Genomic DNA, 22,462 nt, shown 5'->3' with positions numbered 1-22,462 from the left:
ACTTCTGTCCTTTTCGCCCTGCAATGATTTCTGTGTTTCCCTGTTCCCCGACCCTGGTCTTCCTGGACAGAGCCGACAGTGGACTCCCTGCCCCAAGTCTTGCCTGTCCCTTCTGGTCCTCACCAGCTGCCGGTGTCTGGCATAGACTAAGCTCAGTTAACACGGGTGAGAATGAGTAACTTCAGCTCTGATCATGCCACACACTTACCTGGAACTCCCTGCCCTCGGGACCGAGTCCACTTTTAACTTGGGGTCCCCCGGGGCCCTCTGTGAGCTGTCCGACCCCTACTGTGCCGCTGTCCGTCCGCCTTGCGTCCACTCTTCCCCTCCTCTCTCCGGCGATTCCTTCCAGCCTGGCCCACCACTGTCCTGGCTCATTCTTGGGTCTCTGTCGCTTCCTCAGGCCCTGGTGTTCCCAGGCCCTGGTGGGGTCAGGAGGGTTTATGGGAACTGGGAGGGGGAAGGAAATCTTCTCAAATCTCTGTCCACAGCCCCCCCAAGAAGAGGTTTAATCCTCGAAATTCCTTCGCGGTTACAGCACAGTAGCTATGATACTGTACCGTGAAGTCTGCTTAGGAGCAGGATCCCTTGTGGGTGAAATGGGGTCTGCCTGGGGATGAGTTCAGGTGTGACTATGGGCTAAAGCAGGGGTCTCCAATCCCTGGGCCGCACAGCTGGAGGTGAACGGCAGGCCAGCGAGCGAAGCTTCATGTGCATTTGCATTCGCTCCCCAGCACTAGCATCACCACCTCAGCTCCACCTCAGATCATCAGGCATCAGATTCTCGTGGGAGCACTGGTCCCTGGTGCCAAAAAGGTCGGGGACCACTGGGCTAACGGAAAACCCAGGGCACAAATAAAGGATTGTCGTATTTGGCAAAATATAAAATCTGTAAGCCCACTCTTCTTTTTCGATTAAAATGGATTCTATAAAATGAATTTCAAAGAGAAAGGAAAAGAGAGAGAATTAGGGGGCAGAAGGGAGTTACAGGAAGATAAGGGCCTGTGAAGTTCATGTCACTCACTAAAATGTGGCAGGCGTTGGTTGTAATGCTCACGGCCGCCGCAAGAGGGCACTGCTCCCCCATCCTGCTGATGCGGACTCGGAGGCCCAGAGATGGCCTGTCCAGACCCAGACGCAGACCTGCAGCAGGCAAACTCGGGCCTCTCTACCCAAGACCAATGCAGCACGGAGGTAAGTGCAGTGCTGGGAAGGTGCGTGTGTGCGTGCGTGTGTGTGCGCACACGCAGGTGTAGAGCTGAAGTCGTGGAGGCACTGAAGCATCACGAGGTGGCCACCTTATCAAGCCATCGGCAGGCAGAGAGATTCCTGGAAGCCTGGCCAGGTCAGGCGAGAGCCACTCTGCCCGCACCTGCTGGCAAATCTGCCACACCAGCTGGGGGGAGGACGGCAGATCTCTCCAGATGGGAATGTCTGCCCCGCAAAGACGCCCCAGCAGCTGCCCCTCTGCCTCTCGGCACCCCCCAGATGCCGAGGAGGACCCAGGGAGCACCAACTTCTGAGTCAGCACTAGCTGTGGGGCTGGCAGTCCCAGTTTCCACATCAAACCTATTTTAACTAGGTTTTAGGGTTACAGTAGAAGGCGAAGCATCCATCACAAACTAGGCACCCGGCACCTAGGAGTCAGACTCCCATTTGTAATAAGTCAGGACATGGGGGTGCCGAACGGACCCGGCTCGACAACACAGGTGGCCACCGTCTGGGTTCCGTGTTCAAAGTGAGCCTGTGTGTCTCAGACAGGGCGAGGGGTGCTACTGAGAGGAAGAGAGAGTCACCGAGCCGGGCCGCCACTAGAGAGGAGGCCAGTCGCTGGAGAGGAAGCCCACGCCTCCGGGCCGGTGTTTTGACGCCAGGCTCGCCAGGCATCTTGCGGGTTCTGACTCGGATTCCCAGGTGGTCCACAGACACCGGCGTGAGTCCCAGTGCCTTCCGCCCGGGGCAGGTGCAGTGCCGTCCAGGTGCGTCGGGGCTCTGCCCGCCGCGTGCGGGTGGCGTCCCAGGTCCTCCCTCACGGGCCTGCCCCGGCCGCCACGGAACTGTCGACCAGCGAGGTCCTGCCCAGCTCCCGGCAGCACCTTCCGCGGCCCGCGGGTCAATCCCCAGGCCTTTCTCATTTCGACTGCCCAGCGTTAAGGGAATGTCATCTGCCAACTTTAAAAACTGGGAGTCACATCGAAAATTCAGACTTTTCAGCTTCTTTAAAGAAACTCTCGAGGTCCGGCTGCACGGGACGCTTGTTCGGCACGTCGGGATGAATAACGGCTGTCGCCCGGGCCCCGCTGTGCCAGGGCCGCCTCACTCCGACACCCTCACCCAAACCACCACATCCATTTAACTTTTCCGTGTCCGAGGCCTGGGCCCGGGGCGGCCTTGCTCTCCCGCTCAGGGTCTCACTGTAGAACCAGCCAGGGGCGCATCGGGCTCAGGGCCTCATCCTTCCCACGCACACTTCTCCCTCGGTCAACCTGGCTCAAGGTTTGTCTGCACCGACTTCTGGGGGTGGCCAGGAGGGCTGTCTGGGCGGTGTGGCCAGGACACCCCGCCCGGGGCTCCTGCAGCTGTCATCTGAAGGGGGGCGGGGCGGCTGGGGTGCCTGGAAAGCGGGACAGCACCGTGGCATGAGGCTGTCCCAAGGCCGGCTCTGTGCTTACTTAGCAAGGCTGAGCGCCCAGCCTTCGAGTCTGTGCTGGTGGCTCTGCGGTGTGCTCAGGGGTGATGGTTATTAGGACTGCTGACGCGTGGCCAGAGCCAAGACAGGACACAGCCCTCCCCCGTTATCACGGGGGCACACAGGAGGGTGTGGCGCTGGCCGTGGCGCTGGCCTTGGCCCCGCACTAATGGTAGCTGGGTAGCCTGTCACAACCCAGGACACCTCCTGCCCGTTTCCAGCAGCTGTGGGCAGTAAGGCGAGTCCGGAGAAGGAAGCAATGCCCCGTGGGGTGAGGGGCAGGGACCATGGTCGTGTAGACTGTCACATCTCCAACTGCACACCCATGAACCAGCCCGTGGACGCAGCTGACCCTGACCTCTCTGCCGCCTGCCCCCTGCAACACCGACTTTGTAGCAAGGGGCCCAGAAGTGCTGAGGGCCCACTCTTCAATGGTGGGGAAGGGTCAGGCCAGCATTGGCCTTACCACAGGAGGTGGGCTTCATGCAGGCTCTCTGTGTAATTTTTCATCCCACATTTTACTGCAAGATGGTTGGACAACCAAAGGACTGCGGTGGAAACGCCCAGCCCCGGATCCATCCACTGCCTTGTGAGTCAGAAGCCCCTGGGAGCTCAGACCCATATGCGCCCACCCTTTTGGGGCCTCCGACGCCTTTGCCTTTGCTCCAACCTCCAACCGCTCCTGAAGACCCCCCACGGCCTGGCTTCAAGGCCTCCCTGGAAGATGGAGCTGGCGAGGACCAGTCTGCACAAGTCCCCTGGCAAGTACAGGGACTTGGGGAGCTCTGTCCTCATCTTTGTCCCCACCCGGAATGTGCCTCTCCCTGAAAAGATCTCAGGAAAACTTGAGGCCCAATGTTTTATATGTTAATTCCACAGCTCCTCGAGAGAGCTGATCGTTTTTAACTCACGATGCAAGGAAAGTTCGGTTACAATGGCTTAATCCAACACACGGTGGAGTTAGCCGCATGTGGAAACTAACTTTAAATAAAAGGTTCACTCCCTCAGCTACTTCTGCCACATTCCGGGTGCTCAACAGCCACACACGGCTCACGACTACTGCCTGGACAGCGCACGCCACACGGCAGGTTACACCGGACAGAGCCAGGTTAGAACCCGGGGCCCAGCCTGGGTGGATACGCTGCACCGTCAGCCGTGCGACAGGCTTGGGGACACTTGGTTCTTACGAGACAGTGTTCGCAGATGTCTTCAGCGAGAGGCAGGGCTGGGCTTGTCCTTCCGCTGCACCTTTTAACCAGGGGGCTGACCTGCTGGCCACCCAGCCATCAGTCCCTCAGACGGGCCCCTTCTCCCTAGTCCAGGGATCAGCGAACCTGGTGCCAGCTTCACCTGTGAAGTATCACGAAAGCTCAGCGTCACCCGTCCACTGGAGCGTGGTCTCGTGAAGACCCACACGGAGCCCACAAAGCCAAAAGCTTGTCACACTCTCTTCAAAGACAAGGAGGTTTTGAGCTTGAGGCTTCAGCAAACTACTCGGAAATACCAATCCCGGACACCGACCAAGTCACGAACGATCACCTGCCAAAAAACTAGGCATGGAGCGGGGCACGTACAAGGCGCTGGCTCAGGAAGGTGGCTCCCGACACAGCTTGTTCCCACCGCGGCTGCATAGCTCTGGCCCGGGTCACCCCAAGGGACCCGCCTCGCCCTTGCAGAGATGGAATAACGTATTAACATGGCGAGGCCCGCAAACACCGCTGGAGACACGTGCCCCTCGTCTTGCTGGCTGTGGTGATCCCCAAAGCAGCTGACGCGAGGCTCTTGTGAGAAAGGTCAGCAACTCGTTTCTAAGGTGGTCCCCAAGTCGGGCTGGCAGGGACATTTGAGGAAGGTGCTCTGGGAACTGCTCTTAAAGAGACACTAGCATCTAGTAAGAACCCGGCATGCTGTTTTAAAATGTCACGTGCCCTCCAGCGCACTGCTCCCGTGTAGTCACATGGGATGGCCCATTCATTCCACAGCGTGGGTCCCAGCGAGCCATCACCGGAGGCCTCGGACTTCGGTCATGGAACAGCGACACGTCCTAGAGAAGATGGAGCATTCCTGGGGGTGCAGAGTGAGCCACGTGAAAGGCAGGTCCATCTCCATCCCTGTCCCCCAAAACCAGGTTTATGAACTCGGACTTGATACCGTAACTAGGAGTGGGTGGAAAAGAAAATGCAACACGTCATCCACACCGTAAATGGTTTTTTGTAAAAAGTCATTTAATAACTTCAGGGAGAATGCTGTTTCAATTACCTAAGACTATAACCAGCCTTGAGCCATACTTAAAAATATCAAGACGTTCACTGAGACGGGGGCAGCTCTCGGCGTGTGGGCACCTGGAGGGGAGTCACCCTGGGCTACAGACCAACTCGTGCGCCGGGCACCAGAAGCGAAGCGGCCAGTGTGAGCTCCGCAGGGGGTCACGGCCGCGCCGGCACCGGCACGGTCTGGCGCGCGCCTTCCACCACTCTAGCAGGATTTCCAGTCATCTTATCTGCACGTGGTTCCCACCTGGAAAACCTTTCATTCCTTCAGCTGAAAGGAGACTAGCAAAAGGAAAATCAAGGGGGGGGGGAAGGGCAGCCAGAATTGTACATCAGCAGAATTGGGGTGAGGGGGAAGCGGCTCAGGTTCCCCGAGCCTGTTTCTGGGGGAGGGCAGAAATCTCCCTCAACGTCCACGTCACTCACTTAATTATAATTTTTATAGAAAATTTTATTCAACATACAACATTTTCCAGCAAAAAGGCAATATACAGGAAGAGTTGGCGTACACTGCTGCTACAGAAACAAAAAAATACTGGAAAAGGATGAAAAATAAGGGTGATTTGCTGATTCTATTTTACTGCACTCAAAACTAGACACGCGGCTGGCATTAGCTCCAAAAGAAAAGGTCGGGACTGAAATAAAACTACACACAATGAATATCAACATCAGTGAGAGTCACTTGCAGATTCACCCAACAGAAAGTCACCTCCTCCCAGCGGTAAATTGTACATGTTCATTCATTAAATATACAATTTCATTTTTCCTGTTTTTTTTTTTTATTTTAACTTTTTTTTACAAAGTCGACAGCTTGCTAACCACTAGTGAGCATGCCCTCTTTGCTAAAAGGCTCTCCTTTATTTTGTTCCACCTCTTCCGTTTTAAGGAAATTCTATTTATAATTTTTTCACCTGCTTGTAGGAAACTCTTGAGATCATGAAGTTTGCCGAGAAGGCAGCATAGTACACCTTAATTGTATTTTAACAGTGCTTGCATTTTAATAAAAAGACCCCAGAATGTCTGTCCGGACTGTATTCAGTGCGTCCCCTTTGCGAACGGGCTGCAGAACGGTAGTGGCTGATGGATGGGGGACGAGTCTGTTTAAAAAGACCCAGGCGGGGGGGGGGGGGGGGAGGGGGAGTGTAGGGGACCGAGGAGGGGCGGCAGGACACGCGGTGAAGGAAAGAGCGCTACTTATCAGCTTGTGAGTTTCTCTGTGGTTTTGCCTTTACAGATGCACAAAAGGTCGTTGAAAAGTATAACTGGAGGAAACACGGCAGAGGAGCCTGAACATAAGACTTCCTGGCTGCGGGGCGGCGACCGGGACTCCCGGGAAGGCAGCCAGGCAGCTTATGCCACGAGACACAGACTAGGGACCTCGTGCCCGCGCCAGGCGTCCCACTAACCTCCTCTCCCCATGATGCTGACAGTTGCCTTGCATTGTGGTTACCATAAAATAACTCTCATTGGCATCCAAGCTTTATAAAAACACCTTCATTTTGCTCAAAAAGGGCAGTCAATAGATACAGAGAAGCCAAACTGAACAGCCTCAACAAAATAAAATTAACACCAGCAGCAAATCTTCTTGCTGACGACTCCGGCTAGAGCACACGCGCACCAAAGTCCTCGCTGTGAAAGGGGCGCCCCGCCCCGCGCGGGCCTCGCCGTGCGCGCTCCGGGGGAGGAGGTCAGTTATGGATTTTAATGGCCTTTTCAAGGTAAGTGTAGCGACTCCTCTTTGGGGCTTTGTTGAAGTGGTCGAGCCCTAGCCACGGCCGAGGGTGAGACATGTTACCTGCGGGGGGAGAGAGGGGCGGTGAGACCAGAGCCCACGCCGGGCCGCACGCGGAGCTGGTGCTCAGGTGTGGGTCACAGTGCAGCCGGGGCGCCGTGCTGCACGCTCACTGCGGGCCCGGGGCCCCCACGGCGATTGAGCGTCTCGGTGGCTTCTAAATGCCACACCGCCAGAGCCTGCGAGTCACAGAGAGCCACCCGCACCGCGACCCTGAATTGCAGCTCTCAGCCCCCGTGTGATCGACCACGCCACTTGCTTCCTCCTTAAGAGAAGGCACGGGTGAGGGCCGCTGCTGCTCCTCTGGCAGGAGGCACGCGAGCCCAGGTCGCCCCACCGTGAAAATGGAAGAGCCGGCACCTCCGGGGCGGCCCCCTCCGGCCACGTGGCGCTCGCTTCTGAGACCTAAACCCACACGGCAGACAGACCGAGGCGGGAGGGGCGGTCGTCTTACCAGGCTGAGGTTCAAAGTCTTTCAAGTTTACTTCGTACTCATCTTCATTTATGTACTGGTGCCGGCCCATCATCACAATGGCAAACTTAAACTAAAAGACAAAAACGGAAACGAAACGCCTTCGTCAGTTCCGGATGTCGGCATCACGCACACTCCGGCACACCTCCGGCCAGGAGGTCCAGGCTACTTCACTAGGCCCGATCCAGCAGCCGCCCGCCGAGCCACGCCACAGGGGCCCGGGCGCGCGCACCTTCTCAAACTCCTTCTCCTGGATGTCCAGCAGGCTCTGAATCCGCTTCATGACTTCTCTGAAATGCTCGCCCTACGAACGGGAGGAACGGGACAGGACAGGACACTCATTCACGGGCCGCACCACGACAGCCCGTTACCCGCCCGCCGAGGCAGGAAATCAGCTTTAACACTATTTAATCAGAAAATGACGCGAGGCTTCAAGTTCTGACGCACGATGCTCAACCTGCTCCCAAGGAGACCTCACCTGGTGTATCCTCAGCAAAAATGGAATTCCAAACGTTCCAAACACCTCTTTGTGGAAATGTGCCACCGTGATCAGCATCTCGTTCTCCTTATCTATGTCTACCTGGTCCAGGGGTATTTCCTGAGGACACATATTTTAAAGAGAGTCGAGTAAAGCAGTGATGCAGACAAAATGCTACATTTTAGTTCTGACTTGCTCCTCCAGCAAGGAAGTTAGGTCTTATTTTTGCCAAAATGCCATATTTGGGTCTTGTGAGAATAAGAATTCAGAGCAACACTATATCTAAATTTTTAAGGAAAATGGTGGGTTCTAAAACACCAAATAATGGATTTTTTCCAGTTAAATGTGGAAACTTCAAAATCAACAGGGACCCGCCTACGGCCATGCCACCCTGAACAAGTCTGATCCTGCCTGATCTTGGAAGCAGGGTCAGGTCTGGTTAGTACTTGGATGGGAGACCACCTAGGAAGACCAGGTGCTGTAGACGTAAAAAATAAAAAATAAGGAATTGTAAGCTGACGTGGTCTTTGCAATCTGTGAGGTCAACCAAGGGTTGCCTCACCTAAAAAAAAATTAAAAAAAAAAAAAAAAAAAATCAACAGGGACCCCAGGGACTGGATTTGCTTGGTGGTTCATATTTAAAATGAATTTCTTTGGACAAATACGGTATATGACCCCACTCCTACGAGGTTCCCAGAGAAGTCAAAATCAGAGAAAGAGCGGTGGGTGTTGGAGGCTGGGGGAGGCGGGTATTTCATGGGTATGGGCTTTCGCTGGGGAAGATGAAAAGGCTGTGGCGACGGCTGTTCAAGAGTGTGAACACACTTAATGCCACGGAACTTAAAAGTGGTTAAAGTGGTGAATTTATGTATATTTTATCACAACAGAACTGAATAAGCCCAGAACTCTCCCTGGGGCCAGCGGTGGGGCAGGTACCTCTATTCGAAATGTCCTACTCGTCGCAGGAGATAAACATTCTAATAGTTCATCTTCTTGGTGCACGCCAATAATTTTGTAGCTTACAATTTCTAGCAGCCTATACAAAACAAGGGGGAAAGTGAAAGATAGAAATTTACACTAAAAAAAGACTGATGGAAAATTTGCTTGTCTTTTTTAAAAGGCCCAAAATGTCAACAGCAGGCATCCAGGGAAGCAGACACAACACAGGTCAGGGAGTCTCCTCAGAGAGTGGGATGCAGGGTGAGCGAAGGGGACCCTCTGAGCTGGCCCTGCAGAGGACTCAGTGGGGCCGAGTCTCCTGGAAGTGTGTGAATCTTCCCTCTAACAATCCCGAACTGGGTGGGACTGGTGATACTTTTCTCACTTTTTAGAGAAAGTCTTCTTCTTTTATTAGTATTGGAAAGAAAACATTCTGGAAACCAACGGCCCCCAGGGCTGCTGCATCCTGCAATGCAGCGTGCTAAGAACAGGGCCCAAATTCGCCGAAATAAAAACTGGTCACCACATCTGAGGCTTCTTTCTACAGCCTGCACGTTGGCTAAGCAGATCGCCAGTGGCCCGATTGATTCCCTGAATACAATCAAAGCAGCCTTTTCTGGTTTCAGTTATCATTCTACGGGAATCGTATCCTTCCTCTGCTTGGCTTTGAATCACACCTTTTTACTACAGACAGTGAAGATGAGGAATCAGGGAGGGAAGGGGAAAAAGTGGCTTCACTGTGAAATACGTTAAGACTGCTGCAGAAGACAGCCTGAGATGGGCTCGGCAGCATGCGGGTGGCTTCTGGCTGTGTCCGGCTCCCATGAAGGCGGCTGCCGACCTGGGCTGGCGCCCCCAGCCCGCTCACCTTCCGGCTCCAGGAAATACTTGCCTAAGTTTCCCTGATGCCTTCTCTCCCAGCTCTACAGCCTTTTTACATTCTTCTAGCAGGTCCCGGACACACCCATGCTTGTCTGGATATAGTGTTATTTCCTAAGAAATGACAAGATGAAACAAATGCCTTAAAGAAAATGTAAAGGGTCTGCTGTAACAAACCGATTTTGCTTGGAAAAAAACAAAAATAAAAAAACAAAACAAACTGTGACAGATGTTCTCCACTGCCTCCAGCTCCCACACTTCCTCACTTACACTCCTGCCCTGATGGCCAGCTCTGTGAAGTCACTCAGGTTATCTGCCTAAGCCCAACAAGCACCCAGTTCTGAGGGAACTTTAAAACGAGCGACTCGGAAGCAAACCTGGCCATTCACAGCACAACCTCTCCGGGAACTGGCCCCGAAGGGTCCTGCACAAGCCACTCCAGCTCCCAGCACAGTGAGAAAGGAGTCTCCTGACTCCAGGCCGGCCGGAGTGGACTTTATCATGTTGGCCTGAGAATGTCTAAGGTATATGGCTCAGATTTCCCTTGAAAACTGGCAGAGCAGGAAAGATAAACTTGGGATCCTGGTTGGCAGTTTCTAGAAAGACCATCTGAAGTGCAGCTGGATGTGTGACCCGTGTGCGACAAGCGTGGGACGCTGGTGTGGCCTCCGCCAGTGACTGCGGACGCCAGTGCTGGGGGAGGCGACCCAGGGCTCACTACCCGGCCACCATGCCCGGGTTTCCCATCTGGGCCCAAGGACCTCTAACACGCTGTCATTCATTACGCTTTCATTTGTTTTAGTTTCAAGGTCTGGAGAGACAGAAACAATAAACGAGATCCAATAATAAAAAAAAAATGCATACCGTTTCAAAAAAACTTACCTCTTCCCTAAATTGGCTGTTTAACCATATACACTTAAAACTTCGCCTGTTTTCAAAGTCTGTGATTTTCATCTTAAGCTATTAAGAAAAGAGACTCGTTTTAGAAATGCTTCCACCAAAACCCAAGCCTTCTCTTTATCACCCACGGTTACATTAATTTGGACTCATACCTGCTGATAGTAAAGTTTCTTAGGTTGTCTAGGCTTGAAGAATTGTAGAAGATCTCTTAAAGTACCTTCATAATTATGTCTAAGAGGGTTACCTGGGCCATCCCTATAACTACACAAGAAAACAGCATATAAATAAATGACTTGTTTATTTGCCTAAAACAAATATGTGTGTAAGCAGAAAAGCAAACCACTGGCCTTGCACCTAGACTTGAAATTTGGACCTGGCAAAGGGTTTCACTCTACTGTTCCTATTTCCCAAGTCCTCAGTCCCTCGGGCTGTCACACCTGAATGCTCTCTGCAATGGTGACACGACACACGGGAGTCTGGCTGGGACGGACCCAGCGGGACACAAGGGGACGTGTTTGCTGATGATGTATCTAAAGTAAGTCTGGCCTTGGATGAGGCTGCCAATTATTTTTATATCTTGGAGCAGTGCGGTCAAGATATGAGGGGTGACAATTCTGTATCTGATAAACTGAGCGAGAAATGGCATGTCAGGTGAAGTGGCCAACTAGTTATTAAAATCAGTGCCACGATGTCGGGATGAGCTGTGGAAAGCGCGCAGTGCCTGTGAGCGTGGCTTACCCTTGCGACTTGAAAAACTGGAGCAACATCGGGTCGGTGTTCAGCCTCTGTGCGACCGTCTTTGCGACCTGAGGGAAGGGGACGGATCCGGAGTCAGAAAGGACAGCTTGCGTTTGGGGGAATGAACCGAAATTTAATTGCTTATAAACATCATCATTAATCATCTGCTGAATGTTCTTTAGAAAAGGCGGTAAGAGCAGCCTGGATTTAAATACCATGAGAACTTACTATCTAATAGGAGTAAAGTATCACCACGGGAGGAGCTTCCCTGAAAAAGACAACTTTTAAAAGGGGAAGTCTATAAGTTTTTTGGTATTTTCTTGTGATATTTTTTTAATGGTTCACACTTGGCATGTTACCACAGTTATCTGCGAAACCAAACTGTGCCTGAGCAGAGGATTTCGGGGGACAGGAGGGCAGGTGGATGTGGCTGTGGGCGAGGGAGGGGAGGCTGGGGAAGGAACGGCTTCTGGTCCCACGGCCATCCCAGAGCCCGCCCACTTCGGGCAGCACGTCCTCAGACCGCAGGACTAAGGCCTCCTCCTGACCCGAACCCATAGGACAGTCTCATCAGCAAGCCCTTGTAATGAAAAGGTGGTCTGTCTGGAATGGAATCTGAAGGAAGTAGAACATTTATCAAATACCTGAAAATAATTCATTCTATTTGATAACGTGACCACGAATCCAGGATCATTAGGGATTGTCTTATCACAGAAAATGACATCAACACGGTGGTAGAGGTCTCTGAAATATTCTTTTGCGGTGGGTAATTCACTGTTATCATTTTCAGGGTCATCCCTAGGGAGAGAAAGAAGTTTCTAGCCTGAATCAAAGCCCAGGCCAAGGTCATAACCTCTCACTCAACACTAAGGCCAACCAGTGTGCATATCAACTCAGGTCACGTTTCAGGCGTCAGGGGTCTGGCCTGCCCGGTTGCCCTTGTAAGCCAGGGACCACGGGGAAAAGCAGCGTGTGCTGAAGGTGTGCGGAGCCGCGCAGCGCCGCCGCTTCCTGTTCTTGAGCGCAATACAGACAAACCAGTGCCCTCACCCCACACAGGTAAGGGCACGGACTCAGGTGAAGCGCGGGGCCCGCAGAGCTGGCTCGCGGCAGAGCCTGTTCTGACCAGCAGTCAGCGGCCTGCGTGTTCACGCTGAGGCGCCAGGACCAAGCAGTCGCTTGGCCCGAAACACTGCTGCCTGGCCCTCACCACGGCGGCGTGCCAGGCCCTGCTCCTGGCCGCCGCACTCCTCGCCTGCCCATGCCCTGCGTCAGGTCTGCCCTGGCCAGAGGCTTCAAAAGTAAGGAAAAGGCCACATCAGGCTACCTTCAGACACAAAGGTTAACACAGCAGACTCACTGGTTTTATACGAAGAGAGTGAAATCAGCTACCTAAGCAGGAGCATTCTAAAAAATTTCCTGTTTTCAAAGAAGAAAAATAATTTTGCTATTCCATAGACTGCTGCCACTCTACCACTCTCCCCATAGACATTTTTAGGAAATTTGAGCATTAAATGATGAAAATGCTCACCACTCCTAATCCCCAAACCCAGAGACGGCCACTTCCGTCAACATTCTGAGGTACTTCAAACAAAACGGGACTTGGGGTCTAGATGCCATTTTGTTTGCTGTTACAGGACTTAAAAAAATAATTGACGTTAGGGAAAAGTGATAAAATCCTTCAAGAAGTACGTACTTCTGAAACACTATAATGTCACCATCCATGAGTTCATCGAGGGCTTTATCAAGAGACACGTCATAGTCCTGAATTCTCTCTGTTAAATTCGGTTTAACTTCCTAGAATAAAAGAGGTCAGGTGGTTACAATGCAGTCTGTCCAGCATTTACGAGGCTATCCACTGTGCATCTCCTCTACGCCCAGTTCCACCAGCCCTGCACTTTCAAGTTCAAATGCTAACGGGAAATGCTCATATCCATAAAGATGTAACAATCACCGACTGATCTTCAATTGGGAAAAGTCATAAATCTATAAATATGATCCTCAACTCAAGGTCACCCAAGGCCTCCACTCAGCTGCAGGCATCACACATAAAAAATGCGAGGCTAGCAAAACAAACAACAACCCTCTCCAAACCACTAACGACATACCGATTACACAAAAATAAACCGTACGAACCTCATAGAGGATAAGGCTAGTATCCTGGATAAATCCTGCTCTGTCGCACATAACTGGGAGCAAGTCTCCTGGGAAAAAGAAAAGTAGAGCGCCCGAAGCTGTAACACGCCGGGGCGTCAGCGAGACCGCCTCGGAGGGGAGCGCAGGAGGACTTACGTATTTTACAGGATATCGGCGTGTAGATGTGCCCGCAGTAATTCAAGCTCCGCGTTTTGGGATCATACATCTTCAAAAATAACATCACATCATCTACAAGGTTTGTAAACAGGTTTTGTTAGGATCTTACCGTGCAGTAGTACAATGTTAAAAAAAACGAACAAACCAGTAAACAGTAAACGCCACTGAAATGACAGCTTTTGGCACCTAGAAGTTACTACATCAGATGAGATTTACTCAGGAGGCTACCCCGTGACTGCGGCATCATTCCGACCCTCAACCGCCTGAAAACACTGCAGGTGAGGCAGTGAAGACGGGATGACGGGCAGTGAATTTAGGAATTCCAGCTTCAAGACCTGGAATTAACAACTGGCTGAGGTTGTTAATGGCTGTTTATGCCTTTGCCAGAGAAGCGGCCCCCTGTAGCAATGAAAATCTTTCATCTTATACCAAGTGCCGGCAGACTCTGATACTGGTTTTGTAAAGCGGTGCTGGAATACAGCCAAAATGTGCCTCACACAATCCCGTGGCTGCTTCCAGGATCCTACGGCAGAGACTGTGTGATCCGCAGAGCACAACGCAGCTGACCCTGAACAACATGGGAGTTAGGAGCCCCGACCTCCGGCGCAGTTGAAAACCTGCGTGTAACCGCTGACTCCCCACAAGATTACCTACTGATAGCCAGCTGCTGCCTAGACCCCACCGATAACACGAAGTCAATTAGCACGCATTTTGTATGTCATGTGTTTTACACACACACACACCCACACACACGTATATGCTGCATTCTTTCAATAAAGTGAGCTTAATAACCAAAAAGGTTATTAAGGAAATCATAAAAGAAAATACATTAAAAAAACTTATTTTTAAAAATCCACACATAAAAAAAATAAAAACCCACACAGAAGTGGGCGTGTGCAGCTCGGGCCCATGTTGCTCTAGGGTCAAGTGCATTCACTACTGGACCCGCTCTGCATGACGCATCCACATATGGAAGACTCGTGTGATCGGCAAGACGTGGGGGCCACGACTAAAGATGGACAGCGGTGAACTCAGTGCTGCCCCCCGTCTCCTCACCTCCCAGGACACCACACAACCCTGGTCAGCCTGCCTGGACTTCACCAAGAAGCCTGGCCACGGCAGGGGTGTAATGAGCATGTGTGGAATTAACAAGATTCCTCTGCAAGAGAAGAATGCTTAACACCGTGTGCTTAGTGAGGGTCCAAGAATCCAGTTCTACTGCTCTGAAGACTGTCACTTACGATCTTTATCAAACTTGGGCAATGTAGCTCCACTAGCGGCCAGCTCCGGATCGACGGTTTCCAGGAATATTGTCCAAGGGTTTTCATTATCACTGAGTTCAATCATCTATTTCCAAAAGAGATGCCCATCTTAGAAAATTTTAATGACTCAGTGAGAGTGAAAAACTTCACTCAAGTACCAAAGAGTGCATCCACTTCCGTGTACCGGGACCAAGGGGAGACAGGCTGCGGGACAGACAGCGGCCCACGAGGTCAGCGCTGGGCGACACTTACCGTTTTATTGCCATCAGCCTCGTTATCTAACATTGCTGGTCGTTTGGTTCCATTGCTCCTGGCTTGCATAGGCCATAATCGAATTTGATCTTGTGGAAATCCCTGGGAAAAAATTAATTTAACTTAATTAAAACAAAATCAGTTCGTATTTAAATTTCAGTGTCAGCGTACTCATCCTATGACTGTACAAGCCCCTAATTACAGCTCTCCTACTGATCAGGACAAAAGTCATCGGCCGTGTCAGGGTCACTAGTATTTCGAGGCTTGAGTCCCCATTTTACAAAAAAGAAAAAAGGGGGGAAAGGGTACAAAGGAGAAGATTCACATTCACATTCGACTTCCTTCACTGCAGATCCTCTTCAAAGATAAAGTCAAAGGGCAGAAGAGGCAGAGCCGAGAGGCACCGAGCTCAGGTCACTCGCTCCTCAGCTTGCGGACATGTACCTACCGCAAAAGGTTCTCTCCCGTCCATGTACAGAGGAGGAGGGTGGAACTGGGCACCAGAACCACCCGCCAGCAGAATGACTGGCACTTACCATGGTCTGAGAGAGGTTCTGGACGAACTCAGCAAGTGAGGAGTTTTTCAACACTTTGAACACAGTGTACTTCACTTTTTCCTCATCGTACATATCATTTCCTTGGTGGCCACAAAACTGGTCCTCTGCGACTATCTGAAAATGTGCACAGAAACACAGAACTGACTTACAAAATGACACGAGACCCCACTGCTCAAGACTCAGTTCAAATAGTAAGATGCTGAAACAACCAGGCTTTTGCTTCCATAAACCTTCTCCAGAAGACCCGAGGAGAAGCGTATCAGAACGAGCAAAAACTAGAAAAGACAAAAACCTACATTTCCATGCGGCCGCTCTCATCTATAAAGATTTGCTGGCACTCCATCTGTGAGGTGCCCTCCACATATTATAAAAACAGGACACATTACGTACCTTTTCCCGGGTGGTCAGCTTGTTAAGATGATGTCTCTTTGTTTTCTACTATCACTACGGAATCATGAACCAAGGCCATCTAGAAATCCACCTCCCCCGTGGGAGCTCTCCTGCTCCCCCATCCTGCGTGTCATGCCTCCCCGTGGCCTGGCGAGCCGCCTCCTGTACCCCGTCTGCACTGTGCTGCTTCTCCGGCCAGGAGCGCCCCCTCGTTCCGCATCCTCCCTCCGAGGCCCTCTCCTCTCATCCCCTCCGCACTTTATGAACACACACACGTTGCTGCCTGGAGCCTAATTAATTCTCACGTCCAAGTCCTCACCCTGAACTAGAGTGTACAACATAATCCAAGCTGCCGGGGAATTGGCCCGAGCAGTCCCTGATCCATCCACAGTCACTCTGGAAGCACCCCGCGTTCACTGGAGCAGTGTCGCTCTCAGCAGGCCGCGGGGGCCCGTCCCCCCGAGGGTCACGGCAGGCTGACCTGCACTTGCATGTAGAGATGGGCTTCCTGCCGCTCCTTCCGCTTCTGGGCCTCGATCCTTTTCTCTTCCTGTAGTCGTTCCACCAGCTGCTGAGGAATATCATGGTCGGTGACAGCTTGTAACACCTCACCTGTGGGATAAATGCACCTCTGTTCACCTCCGTCAGGTCCTACCTTCCCCTTCTTAGAAGGTCCCAATTTTACGGCATCATTAATAAAACAATCTAGTGATGTGAAATCATCTGGTGCCATGAATCTACATCGAAGCCCGCAAGCTCAATCTGGCTTGCTTCCCGAGGCTGCGAATACGGCAGGGTAAGCAGAACGCGTGTTTGGACGGGAGACCCAGCTTAGGGCCGCCATACCATGGCCTAAAATACCACGGTGGTGACTCATGGCACGACTGTAAAGCTCGCCACAGCGCTGAGCGGAACGACACCTCTACTCACTCAGCTTCGACTCCCTGATATAAACCAGCATGTACGCGTTCGTGCAGTGCCGGACGGAGAGGTCGTCGTCGTGCCCCCCGTAGTTGTGCTCGATGGCTTCTTCTTTCGTACACCTCGACACCACGTCATCATCAAATTTGCACCACTAGACGGGAGAGCAGCGAGACATCAGCCGAGAGGAAGTGCTCTGAGAAGCACGCAAACCATCAGGCAGTGGTTCTAAACCACAGCATCCGATGCTGTGCTGGACTCTGCCTCGAGCATCCCTCTGATAAAACTCTCCAGTCCTTCTGCCTGCCTAGCTCCGTATTCTGGAGGAACTGCTAATATTTATCCATTGACAATCTTTGTAATCTACTCAGTCCATTTTTAATTTAGGTTCAATCTACTAACAACACAATTTTTTACAGAATTGAGAAAACCATATAGAAAGCACCCGACTTGGCTAGTAAAATTGAAGTTTTACGGTGTGGTTAATAAATGGGACACTATATCCTATCTCACGACACATTATCACAATGAGTAAGGGTAGAGCTTGTACAGTTACCTTCCAATCCCTTTGTCACACATCGATTCATTTTAAATGGTACTCGACCCCACAGTTAAAGATTCACACAGGTCAGTGCTGTGGGGGTTCCCTCAGCAAGTGCTAGGAGCGCTCAGCTTTTGCTGTGTTTCTCACCAGGGCCATGCTCCTGACACTGACCCCAAGACCCTCATCTGCTCCCTTTGGTGAAGATGACGTGATGAGGCCCATGTGAACCAGGGAAAGATGGGGCATTCCACAGCGTGGACAGTGGGGCCCATGGAATGCCATGCAATCAGTGCTGCCTCCCTGCACGGGCCCAGGCCCTGGATAATAATCATTCTGCTGTTAATTTTAAGAGGAAAATGAGTGCCTCGAATTGGACGTAAAGGGATTCTGTAAAGTCCAACCAAGTTCAACACTAACAAAGAGACACATACAGAAGGTATAATCACCAACTGACTGTTCACCTTTGAAGTCTCTGCAGCTGACTCACACACTGGAACACACGAATAAACCAGAAGCCAGGGAGGGATCCCTTGCTATCAAGGCCATCAGGTGGGAACAGGGAAAGGCGAAGGCCCAGCAGGCCGAGCATCGGTGTGAATCCCCTCCCCACACAGCATCACGCCCGACTCCGCCCCACGGCCAGCACTCACCTTGCCGTCCCCTTTGGGGTTTAGATAAACCACATAATGTCCACCATGATTATCTCCACTATGAACCAGGACTGCATGAAGAATGTAATTTGCAGGGTCCTTAGGATCTGTTTTTTGCAAAAATTCGTCAAGTGGTAATTGTTCAGGAAACTCAAACCTATTAAAAAAAAACATTTAAAAAGAAATCTAGGTTTCATTTACACATAAAAATTTCATCTTCAGGCTTTATTTATTGCTAGACCTTCTAATATACTGGCTCATCTTTATTTGGAAAGGAAGTATGAACCTGATTTGGGAGGCCCTATTGACTACTTGAGGTGGCTCCTACTCGTTAAAACAAATTAACTGTTCATATATTAATATAAAATTTGAAGCTACATATGAGAAAAATACCTATGAAGCACTGAGATACCTCAATGGAATTTTAAATTTAAGGACATGACAACAATTAGTCTTGTGATAAATGTACACTGTGACTCTCCGAGAATATAAACAATTCCAAACACATTGATGAATGATTCTGAAGGTGCAGCACTGTGGCCACTAAGGAAATTCTGCAGGTCTGAGAAACATGGAAGAATCAAATCTGGAGGAAGATGTGGAAAAAAGACCCCCACCCGGTGACTTGTGGACAGCCTGAACGCTCCTGGCTCTTACAACACTGGCTCTGGACCGTTTTAAGTGCACGGTCACCGGCTGCGCCATCGGAGCAGGAAGGGGACGGGGCAGGCGGGCGAGGGCTGTCTGCAGAGTGCTAAGGGACAGTTCCTGAGGGACAGCCCCCGAGCAGCGCCGGCCCCTGCTGCCCCGGGAATTCTGGCCCAGTGCTACTAAATGTTCTGAATTGTTCTGAATTCCTAAAGGTGTCAGAAATCTGTGCCTTTATTGTAAAATCATGTGATTTCTTTTTTAAAGACTGGCAACTTCTTCCAATAAAAATAGAAATAAAAACCAAGATAAGGACCAAACGAAACGCACCAGCAGGTTGGACTCAGTCTGCAGACTGCCCGCCTGTGGTGTCTGGTGGAGACGGTTTCTCACATGGTCCACCGTAAAGGACGACAGTGGATGAGCAAACGCCCAGCCGGTGGCAGGGAATCTGACTGGGTCGAGTTTAAAGGGTGAATGCCCGACCTCCACCATGTATAGAGCTGGTGCACAGACTAATGAGGATAAAACGTCTGCGTTCTAAACCACATAAAGCAGTATGCAGTAGCGTCCTCCTATCTGGTATTTTAAAAACCTGAAAAACACCTGGCCTGGGATGCACACCCCCTCACTTCAGCATTTCTGAAACCTGTACCACTGCAGATGTCAACACCAACTGAAAGATTACAAAGTCCTGGAGAATCCAACCTAAATAAACACAATAACATCCAATTCTGCTGCAGAGGTGACAGCAAGGCCTGTGGAGCAGGAGCGTCCTCTCCCCATGGCCTTCGCTCGGCCGCCACATGAAGGGCGGGGGCTCCCTGAGAGGGAGACTCAGAAGGAGCCGCCTCAAAATCTAAGTGAAATTATCCCTTTAAAATGAGTTCCCGGACACCTAGGCAGAAGGGAGACCCTCAGCCACTCAGAGATGAGACCGAAAAAACAAAAGCCACACGAAGCACTGAGATTACCCGCCACCCCCCCCCCCCGAAAAATCCAGATGATGGTCAACTCGTAACTCCTACACCCCACTCCAGATTACCTGTCATTGATCTTGATATTTTGGTCCGTCTGAGGGTCATACATAAATCTCATCAGCTGTAGATGTAACACTGGTGGCAATGTTAGGAATTTCACACCTTTCTCTGCTTCCTGAACATTGGGAAAAGAAATGCAAACTTAGTTCTCTGATACCTATTTCTGGATGCAATGAAAGCAACAGAATTTCAGTAAAATTAAGATGCGCTGGGGACTTCTGGCAAGGGTCAGGTACCACTCTAGGCTGCCTTTGGAATTTGTTTAGACCTGTATCAGGTTTGTTATGAAAATAACAACGCTGCAATGGCTTGCGTGTGAGAGACTTCCCCTTCTTTTAAGATTATATTCTATCTTGACGTCCAGTGGCAGGGAATAGGTAATTAAGGCTTAGTCACTTGCTGATGTAGTATATAGTCGTTAAACGCTATGAAAAACAGAAAAACGTAGAAAAAGCACTAAATGGCAAAGCGGAAGGCTATGACTACAATGAGGTAAGTTTAGGAGTGCTTATGGAACACCTGCACAGAACGAGTACAGACAAACAGGACAGGACGGAGGACTCTCGGTGGCTGGCTTCCTTTCCCTGGACTTTTATGATGTTTACTTAAAAACGCACATTCTGGAGCACACTGTTTACTGTTCAATCCCACTTCTAACGAATGTCTGAGTCACTATCAGCAAGGCTCTCTTACCACCAACACGACCGTGTCCCAGTTACTGCCAGGCTCTGTGCTCCTGGACACCCCCCAACTTCCTTTCTGGAGGGACCTGGGACTCTGCAGCTCTCACACCTCCCTCCCTCCAGCTCTGCTCCATCGCAGCAGATTCTTTTTCTTCACTATATAGCGTTTGCCAAGCTTGACCACTACCAGACGATCGGCAGCCCTCACCAAGGCTGTATTTCAAACTCAGACCTTCCTTCTGAGCTGTACAGCTCATTTCAGCACCTGCTAGAGGACCTGGTAGCTGAGAAGGTACATTTACATGGCAATGTTCTGCGCTGTACATCAGCATATTTAAGGACAGGGCACGTGGAAAGAACACAAATCTCAGGAAGCAAAACCACACAAAAGAATGGTAGTTTTCATACAACTTAAAAGAATGATAAAAGAATTCTGTTTCTCCATCACAGTCCACAGAGACTATGATTCTAAAATACCTACTACTGCTCACCCAGACCCCAAATAACTAGTGTGGATAAAGGCAATTCTTCTGGTTGATGAAGTAAGTATCTCCTAGCACATCCAATTGCCTGTTTGGAAGGTGATTTTCTGAACTGCAACTTGGTTTCCTGAGTGTCCTGACCAAGCAGAAGAGCGGATCTGTGGCCCCCTGAGAAATGGAACATTACCACCATGAATTATAAATTAGCAAGCGCAGTAGACACAGGATGGTCTGAAAAATTATAAATCAGTTGAGCCAATGAGTCAAGATTATGAGGCTGCAATAGTCCCTGGATGGCTGGACCCATGAGGAGGCTGGAGATCCACCCACCATCCAGACCAAGAGCCAGGAATTGGCCACAGTCCACGTCCCCCTGTCCGAACATGGACTAGTCACTCGTTTACAATGCTCCCTGCTCTGCCAGAACCCAGAGTCCCCAAGAGGTGAGGAGGAAAACAAGGACACTCAGTATCATGAACAAATAACAAAAAATACATCTCATTCTAGAATTTGTTCTTAGAAAACTGTACCTCTCACACAAAAAAGCAAAAACATCACCAGCTGAAACCAGGGTCCACGTGACTAGGAGCAACAGAGGAGAAGCCCCTGCACCGACCCCAGAAAGAACAGAATGATGGATGAAATGGGGAAAAAAAAGTCTTCAAACACGGACAGGGCCTCAGGTGTGGTGGGGACAGTTCCACCTTAAATAAACACTGACGAACAAGCTGTACTTCCGTTTCCTGCAGACACCTGCCCTACACTCTTCCCGTTAAATTCCGCCAGCAACGCACCCAGAACTCTCTAAAACGTAACATCTGGGCTGAAAAACAAGATCCTTTTGAGTTCTCAATACCAGCAGCTTGTGAAGAGGAACAACTTAAATTGTTAGTTCACGATTAAGTAAATGATACGAGAGTAAAGTGAAAAGCTACGACCGCGCACTAGTGTGAAGTTACCTGTAAGCCATGCTCCCCCGCGTCATATTTGTTGTCACCGTCGAGTTGTTCTACTGCCACATAATCCACAAACGATTCAAATACTTTAAAGAGAGAGAGAAAAAGGTCAGCCCAAGTTACCAGTGAAGGTCTGAGTACAGCACAGCCAGCGCGGTACACTCGGGAACGCCAGGGAAGGGAAGTAATCGGGGCTGACTAGTTAAACGGGACCCAGCAAAGGCACGAACTCCAAGGACGCGGATACGGCTTCCTAAGGGTGTTACAAACGGTTACGTGGAGTCCACGCTTTAATAACTCTGACAAAGTCAAGTAACACTGAAGTATGAACTGTGACCGAAACATTCACTATAAAGCTATAATTATTAAGACAGGTAGAAAGGGAGCAGGAACATGGAGACTCAGGGGTGAAGGAAGTGGGGAGAGGTTGGGAAAAAGGCACAAACTTTCAGCTATAAGATGAACAAGGTCTGATGACCTAATATAGAACATGGTGCCTACAGCTGATCACAAATGCAATGTGCTGAGAGTAGAACGTGAAGGTTCTCACCCCCCCAAAAGGAACATGTGACCTAATGGATGTGGTCAATGACGAGGTGAAAGTCAT

General features: G+C 50.6%; 1 protein-coding gene across 2 annotated transcripts in view; it reads right to left on the bottom strand.

Moving 5' to 3' along the window:
* Positions 1 to 5,389: 5,389 nt before the first annotated feature.
* The window catches only part of USP7 (ubiquitin specific peptidase 7), a 59,055-nt gene continuing 41,982 nt past the window's right edge, over positions 5,390 to 22,462 (bottom strand). For both annotated transcript variants that reach the window (XM_016154097.2, XM_036225515.1), the window contains exons 11-31: positions 21,859 to 21,941; positions 19,740 to 19,849; positions 18,047 to 18,203; positions 16,862 to 17,006; positions 16,413 to 16,543; positions 15,521 to 15,655; positions 14,985 to 15,086; positions 14,712 to 14,817; positions 13,450 to 13,542; positions 13,294 to 13,361; positions 12,854 to 12,954; positions 11,802 to 11,955; positions 11,158 to 11,225; positions 10,572 to 10,680; positions 10,402 to 10,479; positions 9,533 to 9,633; positions 8,638 to 8,737; positions 7,702 to 7,821; positions 7,456 to 7,527; positions 7,206 to 7,296; positions 5,390 to 6,754 (exon numbers count right to left, since the gene is read on the bottom strand). In XM_016154097.2, coding sequence (XP_016009583.2) covers positions 6,648 to 6,754; positions 7,206 to 7,296; positions 7,456 to 7,527; positions 7,702 to 7,821; positions 8,638 to 8,737; positions 9,533 to 9,633; positions 10,402 to 10,479; positions 10,572 to 10,680; positions 11,158 to 11,225; positions 11,802 to 11,955; positions 12,854 to 12,954; positions 13,294 to 13,361; positions 13,450 to 13,542; positions 14,712 to 14,817; positions 14,985 to 15,086; positions 15,521 to 15,655; positions 16,413 to 16,543; positions 16,862 to 17,006; positions 18,047 to 18,203; positions 19,740 to 19,849; positions 21,859 to 21,941 — 2,231 coding nt within the window. In that variant the 3' untranslated portion in view covers positions 5,390 to 6,647. The remainder of the gene's footprint in view (positions 6,755 to 7,205; positions 7,297 to 7,455; positions 7,528 to 7,701; positions 7,822 to 8,637; positions 8,738 to 9,532; positions 9,634 to 10,401; positions 10,480 to 10,571; positions 10,681 to 11,157; positions 11,226 to 11,801; positions 11,956 to 12,853; positions 12,955 to 13,293; positions 13,362 to 13,449; positions 13,543 to 14,711; positions 14,818 to 14,984; positions 15,087 to 15,520; positions 15,656 to 16,412; positions 16,544 to 16,861; positions 17,007 to 18,046; positions 18,204 to 19,739; positions 19,850 to 21,858; positions 21,942 to 22,462) is intronic.

The sequence above is a fragment of the Rousettus aegyptiacus genome, unplaced genomic scaffold (assembly GCF_014176215.1).
Source record: "Rousettus aegyptiacus isolate mRouAeg1 unplaced genomic scaffold, mRouAeg1.p scaffold_m13_p_8, whole genome shotgun sequence".
Lineage (NCBI taxonomy): Eukaryota > Metazoa > Chordata > Mammalia > Chiroptera > Pteropodidae > Rousettus > Rousettus aegyptiacus.
Note: the sequence above shows the minus strand (reverse complement) of the source record. Positions and strands in the feature narration are given on the sequence as shown.